Source organism: Rhinolophus sinicus, linkage group LG05, assembly GCF_036562045.2.
Source record: "Rhinolophus sinicus isolate RSC01 linkage group LG05, ASM3656204v1, whole genome shotgun sequence".
Classification (NCBI taxonomy): domain Eukaryota; kingdom Metazoa; phylum Chordata; class Mammalia; order Chiroptera; family Rhinolophidae; genus Rhinolophus; species Rhinolophus sinicus.
This window is the reverse complement of record NC_133755.1, coordinates 159,931,721-159,955,769: the sequence shown is the minus strand read 5'-3', so window position 1 is coordinate 159,955,769 and position 24,049 is coordinate 159,931,721. Positions and strand designations below refer to the sequence as shown.

The 24,049-nt window shown below is 38.5% G+C and overlaps 1 protein-coding gene across 1 annotated transcript; it reads left to right on the top strand.

Annotated features, from left to right (window-relative positions):
• Positions 1-1,405: 1,405 nt before the first annotated feature.
• On the top strand, positions 1,406-22,123 carry IFNGR1 (interferon gamma receptor 1). The gene is made up of 7 exons (XM_019732777.2): positions 1,406-1,633; positions 11,255-11,369; positions 12,517-12,680; positions 14,247-14,416; positions 17,016-17,205; positions 19,402-19,529; positions 20,982-22,123. Exons 1-7 carry the CDS (start codon positions 1,552-1,554, stop codon positions 21,558-21,560), a joined length of 1,428 nt encoding a protein of 475 aa, XP_019588336.2. The 5' UTR covers positions 1,406-1,551; the 3' UTR covers positions 21,561-22,123.
• The last annotated feature ends 1,926 nt before the right edge of the window (positions 22,124-24,049 follow it).

The window sequence follows — 24,049 nt, the reverse complement described above, 5'->3', positions numbered from 1 at the left end:
TATAAAAGAGGCTCCAGAGAGACCTTTCCCTCTCCCGTCATGTGAGGTTACAACAGGGAGTCTGCTACCCATATCTGGGGTATGGCGCCCTGATTTCAGTCTTTGATGCTTCAAAACTTTGTGAAATAGAATTCTGATTTTCATAAGCCACCCAATTCATGACTTATTGTTATAACAGCCTGAATGTACTAAGATAGTGGGCATCCTAAACACATCAAACAAAATATTTCCTCAAACTTAGTCTAGATGGAGCTAAAGCCTTCCTATTCAAAGTGTGGTCTAGAGCCAGAGGCATTGGCATTCCTTGTATACGTTGTTAGAAACATAGCCTCTCAAGCCCCAACCTGAATCAAACCCACTGAATCCAAATCTGCATTTTAACAAGATCCCCATGTGCTTCACCTGTACACTGAAATACTGAGCTAAAGGATTTATTAGTATAAATGAAATGATCCAGCTAATAATTCCTCTTGAGTTTATACAGTATTTCCATAAGGTTTTTCTAAATTTTTGCTTAACGCTAGTGTAGTCATGATTCTTTCATTCAACAAATACTAACTGATTGCCAAAGATTTCAGGCCTATGGAGTTTGCTTTCTACAAGGGGTGGGGGGAATAAATATCAATATGCCTACTGTAGAGTGTGGGGGAAAGTGGTAAGTGCCATGAAAATGTAGTAGGCAGGATAAAGATAATGGGATGGGTCGCAATTTCAATTTTTTGCAAAAGGCCATGACAAGCCAAGACTTAAAGCAGGTGAGGTGGTTAGCTATGTGCATGTCCAATATGGATGAAGTGGAATGGGAGAGATGCAGAGTAATAGGTGATGCCGTCAGAGATGAAAGAGGGCAGATCTCATGGTAAAAGTCTGCTTAATAAATTGCTATTTGATATTTAATTGCTGAAAAGGTAATACAAGTTGTTTTTCCTCCAAGGAAAATGTAGCTCTTGGCCAAACCAATTGGATTTAGGCTGTGTAATTATGCACAAACCATGTCACTAGTGAAGCTTCAGATTCCTTAAATATAATACAAATTCAGGGATTAGGGAAAGCACTTAAAGGGCCCTTTCTGTTCTAAACTCAGGTTCCCAGATGCCTTGATGGCGAAGTTTAATAGGGTAAAATGGTTGTGGCTTAGGGCAAAATTCTGCCCTAACACTTTCAAAATAGGAAGAAGAATCGCGAAAGGTGTTGCCAAGTCTCTGGACCCAAGTTCCTCAGAGACCCATGAGCCCAGATCGCTACCACGAACCGTCGTGACCCTTAGGCCATGGTTCCTTGAGACTGGCCTCTCCCGGCGTTTTAGTTTTATCCCCGCCTCCCCGCCGCTGGCCCCGCCTCCCTGACCACTTCCGGCCTCCTGGGCGTAGTCCCGCCTCCCGTTCCAGGTCTTGGCTTCGCTGTCCGCGTCTCATTACCCTGTCCACGCCCTGGTTCCCAGTGGAACTTTGGTGCGCGGTGGCGGAAGTGACGCGAGCCCCAGGGCCTAGGGCCGTGCGGAGGGAGGGTGGCCGCCGCTCGGCGCCGCACTCGGAGTCTATCCAGAGCAGCATGGCTTTCCTCCTTCTCTTCGTCGTCGTCACGCAGGCGGCGAGCAGGTTTGCGATCAGCACCGCGGATCCGCAGCTGTCAGGTACCGCCGCTCGCAGCAGGGTCGCGGCCGGGTGGGAATGGGGTGGGGCGGCAGCCGCCCCTGCTTGGAAGCCCCGCCCGGCGGAGCCACACCCGCGTTCGTCCCGGACGCCTCGGTTCCCGGACGCCCCGGGGCGTTGGGTCCTGCTGGGGGGCGTTGGGTCCTGCTGGGGGGCGTTGGGTCCTGCTGGGGTGGCACCCGGGAAGGGGACTGAGGGTCTCCGCGGTTTGCACACACTCTAGTTCCCTTTTTCTCGCCTCTTCCGTTGTTGCCGAAATAACAAAACACTTCTCAATTCTCCAGTGCTTTTTGTTCATTTTTAAATGAGTGAGTTTCCTGGTCAACATTTGTACACTGTGGCCAAAGCTCATGACTTAAACACTATACTCTTAGGGTGGACTCCAAATCCTTAGGATGGGAGAAGAGTCGTTCTTTCGCCAGCTGACAGTTAAGGGGCAGTACTTGGTCATCTTACGGATGAGTCTTGAAGTGGTGAAGAGCAGATTTGCCAGGCGGTAGGTCTCTTCATATAGTTTGGTTCTTGGAGCATTTTATTTCCGCTCCCTTATTGAGATTTCCCCGGAATCAGATGCTGAGAATACTCGATGTAATGGTGATTCGGGGCTCCAATAAAATCAGTAAACCTCTTCTACAAGAGGGATAAACCTAAATTATCAGAAACGCTGTCGGTCGGTCGTGTTTCCTCAGTGTTCACAGCTAGCACTCGCCTGGAATGAATGGGTCAGGGAGGCCCAGCTCCGCCACCTTTGGCAAACTGAGTCTGAAGCTCTGTATTATGACTTCTTCCGTGAGCTTCTGTTAGGTGTGCTCCGGTTCTGCTCGGCTTACTCTTTAAAAATCAACTTGAATTAAAAAATATATCAAGCAAAGAAATACTCATTCCTTGGGACAGTCAGTGTTGGGAATACAAACATGGGAGTTGTCAGTTTCTGCTTGCTTTCAGGGATCATTATATTGCTAACAGTTCAGTGCTAGGCCCTGTGGTGGGTTCTCATCACATCTCATTTTCACAACAACTCTGTAAAGTAGGTACTGTTGGTATCTCCACTTACAGATGAGACATTGAGGCACGTCTGCCCAACTTGTAGAGAGGTCGCTGGTACTCAGTGTGGGGAGCCTGGCAGTTGGGCTCCAGAGTCCAAGTTCTTAACTACTCTGCAAACTGCCATTATCAAGTTAATCATCCACAAGGGCAGGTCCGTACACTGTGATACGGCTTGAACTTAGGCACAGGCTACTAGAAAGCAAGGAACGGGTGCCTGGCTCTGACCAAGGTAGTCAGGAAAGATGGGAAGATGACCCCAGAGTTGGAAAAGTTGCAGGAGACTTGTGTGTGTTTAGAAGAAGAGGAGTGAAACACCATGTTGAATTAGTGGAGTATTAAGCATTTTATTGTATTACATGTGTGAGGATACAAGGGGATGCGTGGGGGGTAGGAATCAAGCAAGTGCCTTGGTATGGTCACATGTAACAATAAAGGATAGAAACATAGCTTTGGGTGACTTAGGCAAAAAGAGGTATTGATTGGCTCAGAGTCTAAGCAAAAGTTAAACAAAAAGGTAGAGATGCCAGCTGGGCCTCAGGAAGCTGAACCAAGCAGTTCAAATCGCCAAGACTCTCCATGTCTTATGATTAACTCTCTGAGCATTGACAGCTTTCCCTGGTTGGCAAGAATCATGGATGTTGACAACTTTTGGGTTTGGACATCTTGCAGGTTCTTCTATCCTAACAAAATCCCAGAGGGAGGCCCTGATTTACGCAGCTTGGGTCAGGTGCCAGCTCACATGGGAACGATATTATTGCAGGGGATTGTGGAGTTCCCAGAAGAAGAAAAATAATGTTCCTGAAAGAAATACCAGTGCTGAGCCAACAAAATAATATGCTCACTATACCTTGCTCAAGTCAGTGGGCAGCCATTGGATTATTTTAAGAGGATAAATGATTTTATGCAGGATCGGTTATGCCCTATAGAAAAAACCGTGCACATTATAAAATGGTTTGGGGATAGAATCAAAGGAAAGAGGCCACTTGGGTCACTGCTAACGTCTGGGAGGAGTTGATGAGAAGTGGCAATTTAAATGGAGAAGAGAGGACAGTTTGAAGAACATTTAGAAGGCAGAGTCAGCAGAGCTCTGTGACTGACTGGATGTGGAAGAGAAGGGAAGGATGACTAAGGTTCCTGGCTCAAGCAGAACCTTATACCAGGCACTCCTGAGCATGGCACTTCTGTGACTGCACTATTTGCTCATCCTTGAAGCAGCCCTGGGAGTAGAATTGCCTGCCTCTCCCCCATAGAAAGACCTACTATGGCCTTCTGTATGCCAGCATTTTGTAAACAAGTGTTGGCAACCCTGTCCCCCCTTTTTTTCAGTGTATTTCTCTAGATTTTGTTGTGTTCCCTATGCTTTTAAAGTTAGTTTAAAATGCAAACTCTCCAGAGAGTAGAGGAAAACCCACAAGGACGCCCTGTTTCTGGCTCTTGGCAGCTTCCCTGTCTCTCCAGTGCCTGGCACTTAATGTATACTCAGTGTGTTAACCCTTATTAGTGCTGGATTTGACAGTGTATTTGGAAGTTCACCTTAGATGGGATCTGGTAGGAACAGAGCAGCCGACAAGGGAATATAGCCAGTCTCTGAAAAATCCAAGTGGTTGGGAGTGTATTGCATTACAGTTGTGGGCTTTTGTTAATATTTCTTAAGTGAATTGATAGGGAAAATACATACATGTGTGCCATCTAATAATTCACTTTTCATACACTTTTCATATAAAAGAAATATATATTTTGATGTGAATCAGTGCCTGCTAGTAGCTGCTTTCTTCCAGTTTGCTCTCCCACTCTGGATATTTGTCGCGTCCAGCGCTACACGGGCAGTGAGGGTACGAGAAGGGGCGACTTTGGGTTAAGTTTTAAGAAAGAAACATACAGAGACTTAATGTAGTTTAAAACTCAGAAGGCCAGGGGTCTCACAGTCATGAAAGACTGGAGCCCAGAATAAAGCCTACTGGAGGTTTTTATTGGGAAGTACACAAGGGAGTAGTAGCAGTGTTTTTGGCACGGTCTGTGGGACTCATTTATCACGTTATAGAAATAATCCAAATCAATTATGTTGATCTTCAAACAGCCGAAGCAGAAAGTCCTTGAGTGAGGTACGTAACTCCTTTAAGGGACATATATCACATGTCGAAATTGTTTCACAGAGTTGAGCAAAGAGAGCTTAATCTTACCACTCTCAAGACTTTTCTCCCAGTTAGGTGAGAGGGGAAAGCCAGAGTCAGCAGTGGCTTTTCCCAGGCAGGGGGAAGGGGAGACAAGGCCCCTTCCCAAATCTTTCTAAGGCAGCTCATCGGGGGTCTCCCGGGGTTCCGCCTGGCTTGAGTTGCCCGCCCCCATGGCGAATCTTACTCGTCATTGGCTGCAAACCCTCTTTTGGAGACTAAATAGAGAGAAATATACAGTCCCAGAGATTTACAGTCTCACAGACTGTTCTTTCCTTAAGGAAAGACATGAGGGGACAGTCTGCTAGGCTGCTGTGTGACAACAGGTATTATCTTAAGAGTAAACTGTACTTTGGCACAGATGTGGCCACAGTACAGTTTACTGTACTAATTCACCTGTTTTTGCAACTGTGCTTCTGTTCGTTCTCTGACTTTAGGATAATGCTGTACTCACAGCATGTTTAATTTTTTCATTGTTTTCTTTGGATTCTATTTTTATTTATTTCAGAGATTCCAAATATTTAAGACAATGCATTTTAATTGTATTTACTGAACAGGTGTTAATAATACTTTTCTTTTACAATTTATTCTAATTCATGATTCAAAAGGGCTTTGACAGTTCCACATTTCAGTTCTCCGTAAAAGAATACTTAAAGAATTGAAGAGAAAAATAGAAGACCATTTAAAGAGCTGTCTTATAAAATTTTGCAGCACACAGCAATAATGCAGTTGCTGTATGAACTAGATGAATAATTAATGGTTCCATTTTGATTGGATAGTCAGATTGAGAGTTGAACCATATTTAAATGAATTCCTGACAGGAGTGAATCAGTTCACTTGTAATTTTCTTATTAAGGGAGTGTCTTTATTTTAGATTATCCCAATACATAGTAACCCTAATATGAGGTATCCATTTTAATAATGCCCATGTGATGTCCAAAGAAATGATTTACTTTAATGCACTTTTCAAATTTTGCAGTGGCCATCGTTTAATTGTGATAGTATAATAAATCAGGGAAAATTACTTGAAGCAGGTGCTTGTGAAGTCATCAGAAAATAATCATCTCCAATTCCTATTTATATATAGAGGTAATTTTCCCCTTATTTTATCACACTATCACAAAATGACAGCTAAGCAGTTTTTCTTAATTAAAGCCAACAAAACTTTACATATTGTTAAAGCTTTAGGTAACCTCTCTAAGCCTTCGTTTTATCATTGGTAGAAATATGTATAATAATGGTACCTCCTTTATAGGATGTTGTGGTGCTTAACGGAGATAATGCATACAAAAGTTGAGCACATTCCTTGTCCTGTAGCAAATGTTTAATATTATATTAGTGATTATTATTCAATAATGTGCCTCTTTATTTTAACAAATATATTTTAAAATGTTAGATTGTTTTAGTTACGTATGAGAAATTATGTTGACTTAAAAAAAAAATCTCATCCAGATCAATATAAGACATTTAAACAGGCCTAGCAGCTAACTTGTTCTCCCATCTTTTTCTTTCCATGGACTGAAAAGGCCTTTATTTTTTTAGTTCTTAAAGTATTTCTCAACTTACAATGACTTAGTCCAAAGGGGACTTGGTCTTGAGAAATGACTATTATCAGGGGTCTGATCCAATTAGAATTCATTGACTTGCCAAGTAAACTCATCTAGATGAAATTGGATGGAAAGGAGCAAGAATAAAATCCTGCATTTCAGGTCAGTAAAGGACTGTGTTTCCCCGAAAATAAGACCTAGCCAGACAATCAGCTCTAGTGTGTCTTTTGGAGCAAAACTTAATCTAAGACCCGGTATTATATTATGTTATGTTATGTTATGTTATGTTATGTTATGTTATGTTATATTATATTATACCTGGTCTTATATGAAAATAAGACCAGGTCCTATATTAATTTTTGCTCCAAAAGACGCATTAGAGCTGATTGTCCAGCTAGGTCTTATATTCGGGGAAACAAGGTAGTTGAGCAGATGTTTATTGGATAAGCCCTAACTTGGTGGTGGTTTGGGTAAAGGGGATTTTAGTTAATTACAAGCTCAGTATAAGCCCATCACTTAAAAAAAGACAGAAAAGAGAGTATTTCCTTCACATCTGTTGCATCACTTCTGGGCTCCACATTTTAAGAGATAGAGCATGTGATAAAACCAGACTAAATCCCAAAGACAATTGGGAATAAGAGAAGACTGCAGGAATACAAGGGGCCTTGACCCAGCTGAGGACCTATTGTATAGAAAGTAAAATAGACCTGAAACATTTCAGGTGTCCTCAGTTGAACCCTTAGTTCTGAAACTATCTTTTTCTGCAGATGCAACAAAATAATATGGGGATATAATCACGTACAACATGGTGACTATAGCTAACACTGCTATATAGTGTATTCACAAATTGCTAAGAGAATAGATCCCAGAAGTTCCCATCATGAGGAAAAAGATATTTGTTTTCTCTTTTTTCCTTCTTGTATCTATATGAGATGATGGACGTTAACTAAACTCCTTGTAGTTATCATTTCACAGTGTATGCAAGTCAAGTCATAATGCTATATGTACACCTTAAATGTATACAGTGCTGTATGTCAATTATATCCCAATAAAATGGAAAGAAAACAATAAAAACCATAAAAAGAGAAAATAATAATAAAAGGAAGTCGAAAATAGACTGTTTTCCATTCCTTTCACAAAGTGATGGATATATTCCTAAATTTCAAAGCCCCCAAATATTGGAATGTTTCAGTGAAAAACTTTTGTGAACACTTGAAATATCATGTGCAAGAATTCTCAAAATGTCTCATTTGAAATCTATAGGACACTGCCGCTTGCTAAGAGAAACAGTTGGAAAGCATTAATAAAAATAGCCATTTTATCAATACTGTAAAACCATTCAGGAGGGAGATTGTGACCATAAATATATTCTGAAAAAATGCTGTAGTCTTGATTTGATATTTTCCCCTTTTTCTGTCTGAATTTCTCATGACATTTCTCAGTTTGTAGTATAAGAAGAAACCTTTGTGAAAATGCCCATGGCCTGCTTCTTTCACGTGAGGAGCGTGTTACTTCTTTTCTCTGAGAGTTGTTCATTCAGGAAGGGATCTGGATGCTTTAACTTGGAACATTTGTTTTTGATTTGTGGTATTAAGTGACTTCTAATCCACAAAAACACCTTACTTGCTGGCCCCTTTATTCTCATGTCTTTTTGCGGCTCAGTTTGTCTTTCCCGTAGAGGGGTTAGTAAGCAAATTGTCTGATCTAGTGGTGTCTACAGGGTACAGAACTCTCTGTTCTGCCATAGATGTACACATCTTCTAGACAGTCTGCATGCTGTTGTGTCAAAATCAGTGAACAACTCCTGTGTCTGTTGTCCCTCTTTCAATAAAGGCACAGGTGCTTTTGGCGGTTATACGCTTACTTCTGTCACCATCCGTGCAGAGGAAATCCTAAGATACCTGTAGTCGTTTGCTTCCCCCCCTCCACCCTACCTTTCCCAGGAATTATTACAGAGCTGCTCTTGCTGCTGTGTTTTGGTCTTCTGTGACAACCTCATTGCCCCGGCTAGTGGCAATGCTTCATTATTTATTAATCTTCATTGGTATTTTCTGTTCCCTTCCTGGCTCTTTTTTCATATTCCTGTCTCTTCTAGTTTATCACCAGGAAACAGTTGGCTGTACCCAATACCCTCCTTTTTTTTTTTTTTTTTTTACCCCTGCATTGTAATTGAGTGTTAGGAAAAACTGATTCTTCTCTCCTCCTGTGTTTGGTTTTGTTAAATCCTCAGCCACTAGTTCTAGAGGAGTTCTGGGAAGCAAATCTTAAAATAGCTCAAGCGTACTCTGGGTAGTTTGCAGATATAATGCACCAAATAACTGAACCCATTTCCAAAGACAAAATGAGTTACAGAAAACTATCCTGGGCATTTTAAAGAGATGGGCAAATCTGTAAGATTATTTCATGAAATACTCGAGTAGGATCTTTCCTGAAACTCCATGCATAGTACTCTCTTGCTATATTTTTATTTACATAAGGTAAATTTATTATGAATAGGAGTTTGCCGTACACCTTACTTTAATCTGAATATGTAACAATTTGAACGTTAGGTTACAAAATTCTGAAATGTAGTGAGAAAACTACGCATGTCTACCATGTGATTTTTGGCAAAGATGATGAAGGCGTCTAATAACCATATGGTTTCTCTTCTGGTAGCAGGAAAACCACAGTATATCCTTTGATGTAAATACTTAGAAGTTTCTCCTTTAATCTAGTAGTAATTTCTGTCTGCTATAATCCATCAAAACCTCCTCTTCCTGCCACCTGTCTTGATTACTTTGAAAGTCCCTGTCCTAGGCTAACCGTGTCAAGCTTTTACTTAAATTATGGGAAACATAGTTTGATTCACATTAAAATCTAATCTAATGCTGCACAAATCTACTGTTTTTTGGTTTTATAATATATGAATCAGTAACCTCTTAAATATAAATGCATTTTATTTGATATTCTAGTGTATAGACTGACTTCTATATGCCTTTTTCTCAAATACAGGAATTCCAGATTGAGCATATACAGTTAAAAAGGCATTGCTGCTGGGAATCAGTTTTTAAAAGGGGGTTAAATGGAAAGAAAGAACTGTCCTAATTGGAAACTGGAGGAAGGCATATTCTTGTTGTGTGCTGGCAGAAAGCTACTATGAAATATGCCTGGTGAGCCGCATGACCTAACTAAGGAGGTTTCCAAACAAAGTGTTGAAGATGCCATGTGGTTTCTTCTTGCTTCTAGTAAATGCAAGACTAGAGAGTGTAATGAAGGGAAGGACTGTTAAATAAAAAGAAACCAGACCCTGGTGGTTTGAAAATTCTCAGCCTCTAAAGAGGCAAAAGCTGCTAAAATTAAGAAATGTCTTCTGCATATTTATTATGAGTTTTCTTAGTATCATGCCTCTCTTTCTTAACTGGTTGCAAAATTATGTTTATATCTGTGATTATTATTTGCTATTAGTGTGGAATTGAACCAGTGTGGGGTGCCTTTTATTTCCACCTCAACCATAGACTGTAAGCTGTTTGAGACTAGGTTGTTTCAGGAAGTTGATGAGCAAACATGTCATAGAAAAAGGAACCCTATTAAGGAAGCCTCAGTTTACCCTGCTGTACCCTGTATAGTAGGTATTTCCTTCAAAAGTAAGCAAATATATATGTGAAGTTAACACCTCACTTAGCAGATGAGGAAATCTGAAATAACTATTTAGTAGTATATCCAGGAAAGAATGCAGATTTCTTAATGTCCAATCCAGGGAATATTTTTCTTATTAGAACAGTCCACTTGATATAAACCTGAGTAACCATCATTGTCATCTGGGGTATCATCTGAGGTATCATCTCACAGCATTTTAGAGGAGGAGGATGAGTAATGTTGGAAGCTGCTGAACCTTGGCCACATTGCCATTCATTTATTTAAGTTGTATAAATAAATCATGCTTAATGGAGTTTTCTATTTTGGGTCATCTCCCTAACTGTATCTATACCTTCATGTTCATTCATAAAGAAGGAAATGGAAGGAAGGGGGGAGAAAGAGAGAAAGGGAGTGGGGAAGAGGAAGAGAAGAGATTCTATGTGTGTCCGTTTTCCAAGGGTCAGTGGAAGACAACCTTCTACATCGAGCAGGGGGGAAATGCCTGCTTTTAATAACTAGGTTACAGTTTTGTTAATGTCTGATGACAATATAAAAGTGACTCTGCCTATTCTCATGTGGCTCACATCTTATCAACAGACATTTTCTAATAAAAGAGCAAAAGCAAGAAGAAATACTGGGTATGTTTTGTATAAAGCCCTTCACACCACAGAGAGCAAAATGTTGGTGAAACTGGAATGGCAGTTGCCTCTCCTTCACTCAATCATTAGACATCTATTCCTGTGCTGTTTAGAAAAGGTATTAAAGGTGTATAGGGGTAGGGTTGAGAGGCTGAGTGGTTTTAGAGTGATACTGGCCATCCCTATTGTAACCACTTCTCTAGATATTGAATACAATCTTTGGTATCAAATATAGAAAATTCTAGTGATTAATTAAATAAATTGAGGATTATTTCTACAACAGGCAGTGCATTTATTTTAAAAACTCCTAAAACGTTATAGTAACTTATTGCCTTATACTACATTTGTGTTTCCTTGTATCACAATGTTGTTTTAGTAATTTAAAATGAATCAGAGCTCTTCTGTGCATTTTTCAATAAAATTAATTTTTAGAAATTTTTAAAATAATTTTATTATCTATTTTGATGAATTCTACTTTTCTTCAAAATATATATTTGGTTAACACGGTTTCTTATAATAAGGTTTTTCTAATGTCAATGTTAATTGCTTACTATTGTCCATTATACTTTTTGAATCTCTTACAGTGCCTGTACCAACCAATGTTAAAATTGACGCCTATAACTTGAATACTGTCGTACGTTGGGATTACCCGGTCATGCCACAGACACCTGTTTTTACTGTACAAGTAAAGAAATATGGGTGAGTGTTACTCTTTTATACTTTTTATTCTGTTTTTGTTTAGGAATTTGCATATTCCATAATGCTCTGTGTTTTCTTCCATCATCCTTCCTTCCAATGTGGCAAAACATCCTGAACTGCTTATAGACTTCCAGAAGTCTTAAGGGTACAGTTAGTTCTTTTCAGAACTTCCTGCCTCTTAGTTCTTCTTATTGTCAAAACTGAAGTAGACAAGTATCACTAATTTCCAATATTTTAAGGCATGACAAATAAAGCTTACAGTTCTGTATTAAAAGTTCCAATATTTTAAGGCATGGCAAATAAAGATTACAGTTCTGTATTAAAAGTAAGGATGCACTCTTCTTTTTTTTTTTTTTAATTGGGGAAAAGCTTTTTATTGGGGAACAGTGTGTACTTCCAGGACTTTTTCCAAGTCAGGTTGTTGTCCTTTCAGTCTTAGTTGTGGAGGGTGCTGTTCAGCTTCAAGTTGTTGTCCTTTCAGTCTTAGCTGTGGAGGGCGCATCTCAGCTCCAGGTCCAGTTGCCGTTTTCTAGTTGCAGGGGGCACAGCCCACCGTCCCTTGCAGGAGTCGAACCGGCAACCTTGTGGTTGAGAGGACGCACTCCAACCAACTGAGCCATCCGGGAGCTCATGCCGTGTTCAATCTTAGTTGCAGGGGGGCGCAGCCCACCATCCCTTGCGGGAGTCGAGGAATCGAACTGGCAACCTTGTGGTTGAGAGCCCATTGGCCCATGTGGGAATCGAACCAGTAGCCTTCTGCGTTAGAAGCACGGAGTCCAACCACCTCAGCGTCCAGGCGGCCCTGCTCTTACTTCTTATAGTGTATATGTAATGTGTTGGATTCTGTAATTAAGTAGTGATCAAGTTAATAGAATGTAAAATTGCTTAATGAGCAGATTTTTAAAAATTGCATGTGGAATGGGTTGGTGCAGGTCTTATAACTTGAATTGAGCCTCTTTATTGTAAAGGCATTTGTAGTACTTGTCACCAAAGTAAGGGCTTCCTACTTTGTCTAGCTTCTCCATCCTCTTCTTATTCAGCTCCTTCTACCAGCTCCGTGCTGTGAATAAAAAGTATAGGCTGAGATGGTTCAAGTTTATATATTAATAAAAGTTACCTTTTGTTTCTTTATTCCTCTTCATTTTAGGAATGCAAAATGGATAGATGCCTGCAATACCTCTGATACTCAGTGTAATATCTTTTCCATGACCGGCGATCCAACAACTGCTCTATGGGCCAGAGTTAAAGCTAGGCTTGGACAGGAAGAATCGGCCTATGCAGAGTCAAAAGACTTTATTTTGTGCGAAGAATGTGAGTAGAATCTATACATGTCTAAATTTTGAATTTGAAAATACTTACACGTCTTCTGTATATATTTGCTTTTATTAGCAGTTGCTAAAAATTATTACAATGCCCAAGAAACATTTGGAAGAATTCAGGGAGTTTGTGTTTTCCTCTTCCCAAGTCCCACAAAATGGGGCTAAGAGGGGCCCATCTCTTTGGCCCTACTAGATCGTTACCATTTCCTCTCCCTACAAACATGGGTTAGTGCTCTGCACCCAGACTCCGCATACCCTCTGCCTCCGTATCTTCTTGGTCATTCCTTTCTAAGTTACGTTCACTGAGGACTTTGGCAGTTGCTGTCATTCTTCCTCTCTGCCTTAAATCTTCAAGGCCTGAGGGAATTTTAATCCCAATTTTATACATTAAAACAATGTTAGAGTTCCGTAATCTCTTCAATCGCAGTGATTTTCAGTTCTACACACTTCCAGCCCTCCATCCCCATCTATACCTGATCTTTGTTACCTCTTCAAGCTCTCAGCTCTTTAATGCCAAGTCCTCTTTCCTGACTAACATCCTACCTTGTAGCCCTCATGCTCTCACTCCTGCGTAAAAGAAGCCTTTAGTCACCTACTCCTCCTTAGTCTCCCAGTCCTTCCATGCCTTGCCTTCCAGCCTCACTTCCTGCATTGTTCAGCTTCGTGCTTCATTGCTCCATCCATTGCCTCGTTCTCCTCCTCCTTTTCCGATTGCCCTACTGGGTCTCTTCCACAGCCCTTTCTGTACTTGCCTTTGAAATAGGTTTATTCCCCCAAGTTCACACCTTTGTCATCTGATAACTACACCACCCGTATGTCAGATTTTTCCCACATAGATTTGTCAAAGGCATGCTATGTGCCAGAAAGTATGTTAGCCCTGAGAGGATGCATTGATGAGTAAAAACAGACCTGCCTGGCACATAGTAGGTGTACAATAAATATGTGAAGAATAGATAAATGTTTCACCAACGAAGTGCCAGACATCAAAGACACATAATAAATATTTGTTGAATTAATAAATACCTAGTTCTGATTTTCACAATAAAAATTGAATGTATTTAGGAAACTTTTATATATAGCTTTCATGCCAGACATCCATAGGTGTTGGAGATACAAAGAATTTCGGTGAGGGTTCAAAGATAACTAAAATGCCTTTTCTGAAACATTTTTTAGAAAACCATTTTTTTTTTTTTTTTTAGTTCACAGAACCAAAGAAAAAGGAAAAAGTAACTTAATAGAGCTTCTATTTTGTCAAGTTGTTTTTACCAAGATTTCATGACCAACTATTTTTCTTTAGGACTAGAAATGAGTTTAAAGTGTTAAAGAGGAGTTTAGGTTAGATAAGAATACTTCTTGCCTGAGGAGATTTATTAAGCATTTCTTTATTAAGGACACATAGAATATCTTCTAGATCATTTTGCAATGGTTTAAATGTGGTTTTGCTTTAGAACAGCAGTAACAACTAGCGTAGGTTGATTGATTTTGGTAATTTATATAATGTACTATAAAGTTCCAGGGCCTGTACTAATTTTACTTCTTTTTTGTCCCCCCGCCCTAGGGAAATTTGGACCACCTAACGTGGATATCAGACAGAAGGAAGACGAAATCGTTATTGATATATCTCATCCTTTAGTTGTAGATGGAAAAGAGCCAGAAGCTATGTATGATGAAGGAGATTCTTGTTACATATTCGTGTACGATGTGTATGTGAGAATAAATGGAAGTGAGGTATGTGTTTGTATTTCATGTTTTTCAAAATGGAAATTTTTCTGTTGCTAGCATAAGTTGTTTGTGCATGTAGTGTAAGAAAATAGAATGCTTATGACTATTCAGGCATAACTCATGGATCCTAAGTTTTGGTAAAAAAGAAAAAAAAAGAAATAGATGAATGCTTTTGAAGGGAATTAGTGTTGGTGTTTATCAATAACACTGGCCACGTAAGCACATTTTTTTTCTTTGCCTTGTGTAACAGCATGGCCCTAATCTAGGATTTTAACGTGTATATTTTCATTTTTCCACCGGTAAGATGAGGATCATTTGAATCTTTTTCTTCCTCATTGGTAGTAACGTAAAATAATACGAAGCTCTAATTGGAGTCATTGTTTTTCAAAGAAAAAGTGAATAGTACTACTGTGGGGATATAATTACGTTCTGACACTGGTATGCAGACCACACTTGATTAGAACTATTCTATTCCATCCATTCTCTGTAGTGCGGCCATTCCTTTATTTAACAATGTTTGTCAAGCATGTGCTCTGTGCCTTCTGCAGCAGGAGAGAACAGTGAATACTACAGACAAATCTCCAGTGATAACTGCTATGGAGAAAAATAAAGTAGGGAAGAGGGAGGGAGAGTGGGGTTGGGGGCAGCAGTGATTTTCAGTATGGTGGTCAGAGCAGGCCTCGCTGGGAGTGTTACTGGAACCAGGGCTGGAGGAGGTGAGCTCCATGGATAATGATGGGGAGAGTGTTTCAGGGAAAGATCCTAGCGAAAGGACACTGGACAGGTGAAGGGAGCAGCAAAGCTGCACAGAGTGGAAACAGGTAAGGTCATAGAGGTCACTGGGGCCACATGTCTTAGAGCATTGGAGGGATTTGACATTTATTCTGAGTTGAGATGTTGCACCCCAGGAAAGGTTTAAGCAGAAGAGTGACGTCTGATTTAGTTGTTTTTTTTAAACTTTTTATTTTAAGTGTGTGTTTCTGGGACCCATCAGCTCCAACTCAAATAGTTGTTTCAATCTAGTTGTGGAGGGCGCAGCTCACAGTGGCCCAAGTGGGGGTCGAGCTGGCAACCTTGTTAAGAGCACCGTGCTTTAACCAAGTGAGCTAACCAGCTGCCCCCTTATTTAGATTTTAAAATATCACTTTGATTGCTAGCAGAATTGTCTTTCTAAAGTGCAAATCTAGCCATATTAACTTCTCTGCTTAAAATCCTATAACAAATCCCCATTGGCTACAAAATGATACCTAAATTCTCTTTCATGGCGTGGCCTTGTGGCCTCCAAAGCCTTGGGCCTGCTGCATCCTTCCAGCTACCTGTCTCCTCATTCTTTCCAACCTTATTTTTATTCCTGCTTTGGTGAACTTACTGTTCCTAATTCCCTGCACATTACATGTTCTTTCATAGAACGTCCTTCTCCTTTGGCAAATTTCTACTCATTCTTTAGTATTCAACTGGCGTATTATGTCCCCTTCGAATTCTTTTCTGCCACGGTAGACTATTTCCTCCTCTAAGGTCTGGTTATTCCTAATTCCTTGTAGTAGTCCTCTTGCAGTACTCATTACTCTCTTAACATTTTTCTTATGTCTGTTCTGTACCCTACGATGTTATCTGAGGTCAGGCACCACTGTCCTGCCTCTGTCTTCACGTCCTAGCACAGGTAAGCCATGCACTTTGGCTGTTTGAATGAATAAAATCCCCGAGATTGCTTCAATCCCTTCTATGTATTACTGCCAAGATATTCTACAGCCTTTGCATAATACCTTTATTATTCTTCACATAAGATGCTTTTCTCTCTCACCAGCTAAGTTCCAAGCACTATAGAAATAAGACTAATGAACATTTGTTGACATAGCGAGTAACAGTGAACATTCCTGCTATTTGAGTTTTGGTTGGTTTTTTTTTAAAGATTTTATTGGGGAAAGGGAGCAGGACTTTATTGGGGAACAGTGTGTACTTCCAGGCCTTTTTTCCAAGTCAAGTTGTTGTCCTTTCAATCTCAGTTGTGGAGGGTGCTGTTCAGCTTCAAGTTGTTGTCCTTTCAGTCTTAGTTGTGGAGGGCACAGCTCAGCTCCAGGTCCAGTTGCCGTTGCTAGTTTCTAGTTGCAGGGGGCACAGCCCACCATCCCTTGTGGGAGTCGAACCGGCAACCTTGTGGTTGAGAGGACGTGCTCCAACCAACTGAGCCATCCGGGAGCTCAGCTCAAGGTGCTGTGTTCAATTTTTAGTTGCAGGGGGCGCCGCCCACTATCCCTTGTGGGACTGGAGGAATTGAACTGGCGACCTTGTGGTTGAGAGCCCACTGGCCCATGTGGGAATTGAACCGGCAGCCTTTGGAGTTAGGAGCATGGACCTCCAACCGCCTGAGCCACCAGGCCGGCCTCTGAGTTTTTAAATTTATCCCCATAAAGAACATTTTAATGGATACATAGCATCATCTGTGTTGAAGTAACAAACTGACTTATTGGATATCAACACTATTTTCAGACATGCTCAACATTCATCATACATACATTTTCTCCAGGTGTTTGACCACTATAAATATGATTGCTTTTTGCAGATTAAAAGGAGCCATGCATTTTCATGTTTGTTTTTGCCCATACAGACCGCAGATAGAAGGTACGTACAAAAAGAAGATGATTGCAACGAGACTCCGTGCAGCCTAAGTATTCCCGTGTCCTCACTGAATTCTGAGTACTGTATTGCAGTAGAAGGATTCTCAGATGAATGGCCTATTAAAACTGAAAAATCCAAAGAATCCTGTGTTACTATTCTCAGTCCGAAGAGCATAACAGGTAATTTCTTGCCATTTTTTCCTAAATATAAAAAGTGGTAACTAACATAGGGTAATGTGAAAAGAGGCAGTTTGCAATTTCAATAAATTTCTTTTAAAAATAGTTCCATTCCTCAGGGAAGTTCAAAATTAAAAATAAGGCCATTTCTCAGCCAGCCAATTTGTAAAGCCATATGATCATCTTTTGACACAGGAAAGAAATGTAATAAACACGTAAAACTACGTGCATAAATGTCTGCATTTCAGGATTATGCACAATATAAGTCAGTTTATTCAGTATAGCAAGATGGTACATATTCATTAAGATGTTCTTTATGGGGATAGTAAGCCAAAAAACTGAATAGGAGGAATGTTGATTAAAATTGTGTGACGTGAACTGGACAAGCACTAGAAATTCATATTCAAAAATAAATATAGGTTGGTTTAAATAATGAATTATGGGTCACTTTTATAACATTTTAAAATAATTATTTTTATTTAATCTTTTCTTTGTGTGTGGGGATATATATAATAGAACTTTAGAACTGGCATTCTCATGTGTCAGGTACTGTAACAAAAATTTTTGGGGCCTTTGAAGTTTTGAAATTTAAATGTGCATTGTAGGTAATTTGTAAAATATAAAAATCCAGAAGAAAACAAAATTAGTAGTAGTTCTGCCATCCAAATAAGTTACTCACCGTTCGGTGGATTTTTTCCCATCCTGTTTTTCTCTTTTTCTACATAGGCAGGTCATGTTGTTCATTCATATAATTTTATATACTGCTTTAAGCATCTGTTATAAATCTCCATATTATTTTACATAATTTATTAATACTACTTTTTAATGTATGTAGAATATTTCATCATGCAGATTGTATTCTATTGAATGTTCCCCAATTTTTGGACTTTTAGATTACTTATATAGTATATATATTTTTTCACTTGTTGGATATTTTTAGAATATATTTCCTAGGTTAAAAACGTACAAAAATTTTATGGTACACATATCTTTTTAAAGAATGGAAATCTAGGTTGAAGAATCAAACCAAACACCTAAAATTTAATACTATTAATAATAACTTTTAGGCCATTATATGAGAGTTTCAAATAGGTGACTTAAAATAATGCCGTGCATTTTGTGCCAGTTTTCGTTATGCTATTTTGAAAAACAAAATCTTAAAATACACAAAATTTTGAAAATAATGCAAATGCCCCAGATTTACTGTTAAAAAAAAAAAAATACTGAATTATAAACTGGGCCAATATCGTGGCCACACGGTGGCACCACTGTGGCTCACAGCAGCCTTCCTTGCGTGCTTCTAAGCCCAGTGCGAGTTTAGTTATGTGCTGATTTTTATCGTTTATTATTATAATAATTTATTTCCACATTCTGTAACTGGTGTGATATAAGCATTCATTTAGTAGTAACTTCCAGAATTACTGTTCCAAAGAAATAACTTTGGAATGGAAATTAAAGGTAATGAAATGCCATGAAGGGAGGCCAAACACCACCACTTTTAGTGGGTACTATTGATTTGGAAGAGATGAGTATGAAAAAAAGTACTAAAGATTCGGCTATGAAAAGAAAAAGCAGCATTAGAGACAAATACACAACAGTGATTCTAGATGTATGTGCTCTGATACAATCTTCCCTATTTTATATTATTCTTTATATCCAGTTTGCAGTCAAGGGGACTTTATTTCTGTGCAGCATTCCTCTGTGTGTGCATGTGTGTACATCTGTGTATCCTTATAAATATTCTAATCTTGAAATAAATATAAAATGTAACAGAATTCTGAGGAGTCGGACTACATTATTTTAAGAGTTATTAGACATTGCCAGAATTTATTTCTAAGGAGATATATTTTAAAAATTCTTACTTCGCCTCTTTAAATGAGAAAAAAGCATAACTCTGGAAACACCTTCTATTTGGGGTTGTAAGAACATTGTTAGGAAAACGCTCTTTTATCCACACTGTTCTGTGAAAGTATAGTCAAAGACAATTTAGAATGAGTGTGCCGGGAGGAACAATGTTGCATGTAGGTCAGGGGCTGATTTTTCACTCCTCTCCTGACTTCGGTTCAGTATTCCTTACACTCTGTGTTCTTCACCTGATGTGTGCATCTATTAAAGGACGACTCCAAGAGTTTATAATTAGTACATGGCTACAGCTGTATTCCATCTTAATTCTAATTTGTGATTTTTCCCTTCTCTTAGATTCTGTTTGGATTCCAGTTGTTGCCGCTGTCCTCCTCTTTCTGGTACTTGCCCTGGTATTTCTATGTTGTAACGTTAAGAAGATGAATCCATGTAAGAAAGAAAACATCATGTTACCCAAGTCATTGGTAATGTATTTAAATACTTTTCTTTAATTATACACTCAAATGTTAATTTGAACCTTTTTGATCGTTTCTTAAAAGTTCTCTTTAAAAGTAGAATCATGTTCAGCAGTGTGTCACCTACCGTAAGTCACTCAATGTACCACACATCCAGCACCACATAGTTTTCACTATGCACCAGGTACTTTTTTATGCATGTGGCAAAAGCACAGTTAGGCAAGTCTGTTAAGGAGCCTGAAGTCTAGTGGGAGAAAAAAATAAGTATTCAGTGGGTATATAGTGTGATTAGGTTCAAAAACAGAGGTTTATTTACATGTCAGTGAGGACTTTGTCCATTTTGTGGGGTGGGAGTCAGTTGTGCCTTTTCCAGAAGCCGTGATGCCTGAGCAGTCTTGAGGGACATATGGTCATTCATCCAGGTATTTACGGATGGTATGTGCTGAGGTCCAGCATCAAGAAAACATGGCTTTTGAAAATCTGCAAATACAAAGCCACTTCATTGTGTAGAAGGAAAGATGGCCAAGAGTGAGACTAAACTAGAAGTTTGACATTTGAATGCCTAACATTTAAAAGCCTTTGTGTGCTGGAAAAAAAATTAAAAAAAAACAGTTTGATAACAGAATGGTAGCTTTTTGAATCACATATGACAGGAATAATAGCTGATATGCAAAAGGCACATTTAAATTTGTTAAGAATATGTTATATTTCAGTAAAGTGGATAAGAACTAGCAACAATTAGTAGACAATTCATGTATGAATTATATCACTCGTCCTCACAAGTAATTAAGCACAAAGCAACATTGCATTATGCCACTTTACACCCACTAGAAAAAGAAAAATAAACCTGAATATTTAGGAGTATTAGTAGTGGTAAAATGGATATATGTTGGTAAAAAGTCATATAGCCAAGCCCTGGGTAGGAAGATAAGCATAAAATGAGTATACAGTGTCATAGTTCCATAAACATGCCTCAGCCTTGGACTTAGTTATTCCACCCTTCAGAATTTATTATAAAAAAAAAATAATTTCACAAATAAAAAGACATGTAAGAATATTTTTTTCAACATGTTTTGGTAAATAGTAAAAATTGGAAACACTTTAACATTTACTATTAGAAAAATTATTTAATCATCAGTGTAAAGCAATTATGAGCCAATGAAAATGATAATTATGAAGGCGATGGTAAATTTATTATATAAAATGAATAGCTGTACTCCCATTACAAGTATAACATGCATGTGAAAGGTAATGCATGAAAAGCAACATATATTGGTGAGATAGTAACTTTTTAAAAATCCTTGTTTTTAATCTTAAAATACTATACTGCTATCTTAAATGTACCATTTAGTGGTATATTTAGTTGCTCATTAGCCTTAGACCATTTTTTTATTTTTTTGAGAATAGGCACTTATGTGTAGTAATTTATTGTTTTTAATCATTGATTTCCTCCTCCCTTAGGTATCTGTGGTAAAAAATGCCTCTTCAGAGGCAAAATCAGAACCAAAGTATATGTCGTCCATCACCGATTATGAAGCAATTGTCCCTGAAAATGAAGGTGACAAGGTGATCTGTGAAGAGCAGTTGTTGCTAGCAACAACTTCAAGTACGCATACGGAGGACAATCCAGGAAAAGCAGAACACAGAGGTCTTTCCAGTGAAACAGAAGTGGTGACCATTGAAGAAAATACTTCTGACACGGTCCCTGGCAGCCCCCTAACCTCCGTCATCAGAAAGGATTCTCTCCACTCAAGTAGTAACCAGTCTGAACCCAGCAGCGGTGCATTAAACTCTTATCACTCCAGAAATGGTTCTGATAGTGGCCTTGTAGAATCGGACAGCTTATCTGACTCAGAATTTCCTCCAAATACTAAAACTGAAATAAAGACAGGAGGGCAGGAGTCCATAATGCTGAGAAATACTACTACCTCCTTTGGTTATAATAAACCACATGTGTTAGTGGATCTGCTTATGGATGAAGGCGGTCAAGAGTCCTTGATTGGTTACAGAGTCACAGCAGATTCCAAAGAGTTTTCGTAAGATCAACCAACATGCACCAACTTAAAAGGATCTCCTTGTCCTGAATAGTTTTTCTGCTTTGATTTCATGTTTCATCATGTTTTCAGAAATTGTATCTTCGTTGATATTGACCAAATGCAGTACCTTGATTTAGGTAAAAGGGTAAAGAGCCTATTTCATACCGTTGCATGTGGGCCGAGAACTGCAAAGACTTTAAAAAAAACCACAAAACCAATTGTCACGTATGAACTTTTCCGTACAGATAGGTTAGCAGTAATAGTGCATACGCTCTTAACAACCCTGCTTCCTGTGATAGTAGATGCACTTCAGGAGATAAAATGGATTTTTTCTTTTCTGTGCCTCCATATGTTTTTGGTGGTGGTTTTTTTTGTTTTGTTATTCTTGTTAAGTTTATAGTATTTTTTAAATGCCTTCAAAAGAAATCCTGAAAGCTTTTCAAGTTGCATTTAAAATCGAATTCAAACCAGTAGAATTAATAAAGAGTATGTAAATAGAATCATGTATATATATTTTTTAATGGGACATTGTATCAAGATTTTTAAATAAAAAAATTTTTGAATTCCTTTTTGTGTTCATTTATTCAAGCACTTAACTTGAATATTTGTATTTTTTTGTTCCCATGCATTAATGCTATAGAATCATATCTATAAAACAGTTCTAAAAATAATCTCATCTTTAAAAATGGTCTTTTATGTCTGTGTTTCAATATTCATCATCCAGTGTGCAGACCACTATCCCAAGCTGTTTGGGGGAAAAAAGCAGATTTATCTGTCGAGCCTGTGGATTGAGGAGTCTCTAGCATAAAGATAGTGCTCCAAACCATAAGAGTGGGTGAGGGAGCCCTGAGAAGCACGTGGTATAAAGAGAGAATCCTCAACAAGAGGCAAACCAAGACCTAATATCTATATTATACAAGGAATTCCTGAAAATTATTAAGAGGATAGGAATTTTAAGATTCAAATTAATTAACTGACAAAATATTTAAATACAACTTATGTGAATAAATAAAACATGGAAAACTATTGCTCATTTAAAAGTGCAAATCAAAATGAGGTACTATTTTATTGGTGGGAAAAAAATATCAAATACTGGTGAGATTTCAGTGAAACTAGTATACATATCTAGGGGACGATGTCTTGTGAATTGCTTTTTTAACTGGTGCGAGTACATACCACATTCAGTAAAAATACATATCCCTTACAAAATTTATTCTGGAAAAACTGAAAATTAAATTCTTAAGACAAAATGAAAATTTGGACACATTAAAATGAGAAAAAACAAAAATACAAAAATAATTGAAATAGCCAAGTCACTTCTCTCCAAAAGAATTTTGCTAATAGATTTTACTGCCAAATGTGAATGGAGTAGCTACCTTTTTACCCTGATATCAGTCTTTTTAATCTCTTCCAATCTTACAGGTAAAGCATTTTAATACTTTATTTGCATTTCTTTAATAATTAGTAAAGTTGAGCATATTTTATAAGGTGTCGTTTTCCTTCTGTGACTTGATTGATCTTGTCCTCTGTTCATTTCTTTCTGGGCTGTTCATGTCTTTTTTAATTGTATCCTTTTTCATGAGATACACAGTTTATAATTCCTTGACTATTGACTAAGTCTCTTACCACACAGATGTTTAAAATGTTTATAAGATCAAATTTGTTCTTTTCCATTCTTAAAAACCCTTTCCCAAGAAGATACACATTTTCTCCCATGTTTTCTACATTTGGGAGCCATAGTTTGTTTAATTTCTACATTTAATTCTTTAAAATTCATCTAGATTTTTTTTTGCATATGAGACAGGGATCCAGCTTTATTTTTTTGGTTTCTAGGGCTGCCATAATAAATTACCACAACTTGGGTGGCTTAAAACAACAGAAGTTCATTCTCACCATTCAGAGGCAGGGCCAGATTCTCTCTGAAGGCTCAAGGGGAGAATGCTTCTTTGCCTCTTTCTAGCTTCTGGCTGTTGCTGGCCATCCTTGGTCTTCCTTGACTCACAGCTGCAACATTCCGACCTGTCTGTCACATGGCTTTCTTCCCTATGTGTCTCTGTCCATATCTCTCTCTCTTTGTAAAGACACTAGTCTTGGATTCGGGCCCCACTAATCCAGTATGGTCTCATCTTAATTTGATTAGATCTGCAAAGACACTATTTCCAAATAAGATCACATTCATTAATACCAGGGGTACGACTTCAACCTATCTTTTTGGGGGACATAATTCAACTCATATTTTTACTTGATAAATTAGCTGCCCCAATACTATTAAGTCGTCCCAGTTTTCTGTGCTGATTTCAAATGTCACATCATCTGCCAAACTCCAGAGACTCTATCATTGTTTTTTCTTGTATTTGCATCACACTTTTTAAATTATAGCTTTATACTGGGATATATTTTAACTTTTTGAGGTTCTCCATTTCCCTAGAGCAATATAACTACTACTAAATTGGTTGAAAGCTGGCAACTGTGGGTAAATACTTAGCCTCATGG

Bases quoted from the DNA above. Each gene is read 5' to 3' on its own strand.
- IFNGR1 (XM_019732777.2), top strand. From the start codon at position 1,552: ATGGCTTTCCTCCTTCTCTTCGTCGTCGTCACGCAGGCGGCGAGCAGG. The intron at 1,634-11,254 runs GTACCGCCGCTC...AATCTCTTACAG, and splicing joins CGCGGATCCGCAGCTGTCAG to TGCCTGTACCAACCAATGTT. The intron at 19,530-20,981 runs GTAATGTATTTA...CTCCTCCCTTAG, and splicing joins TCATGTTACCCAAGTCATTG to GTATCTGTGGTAAAAAATGC.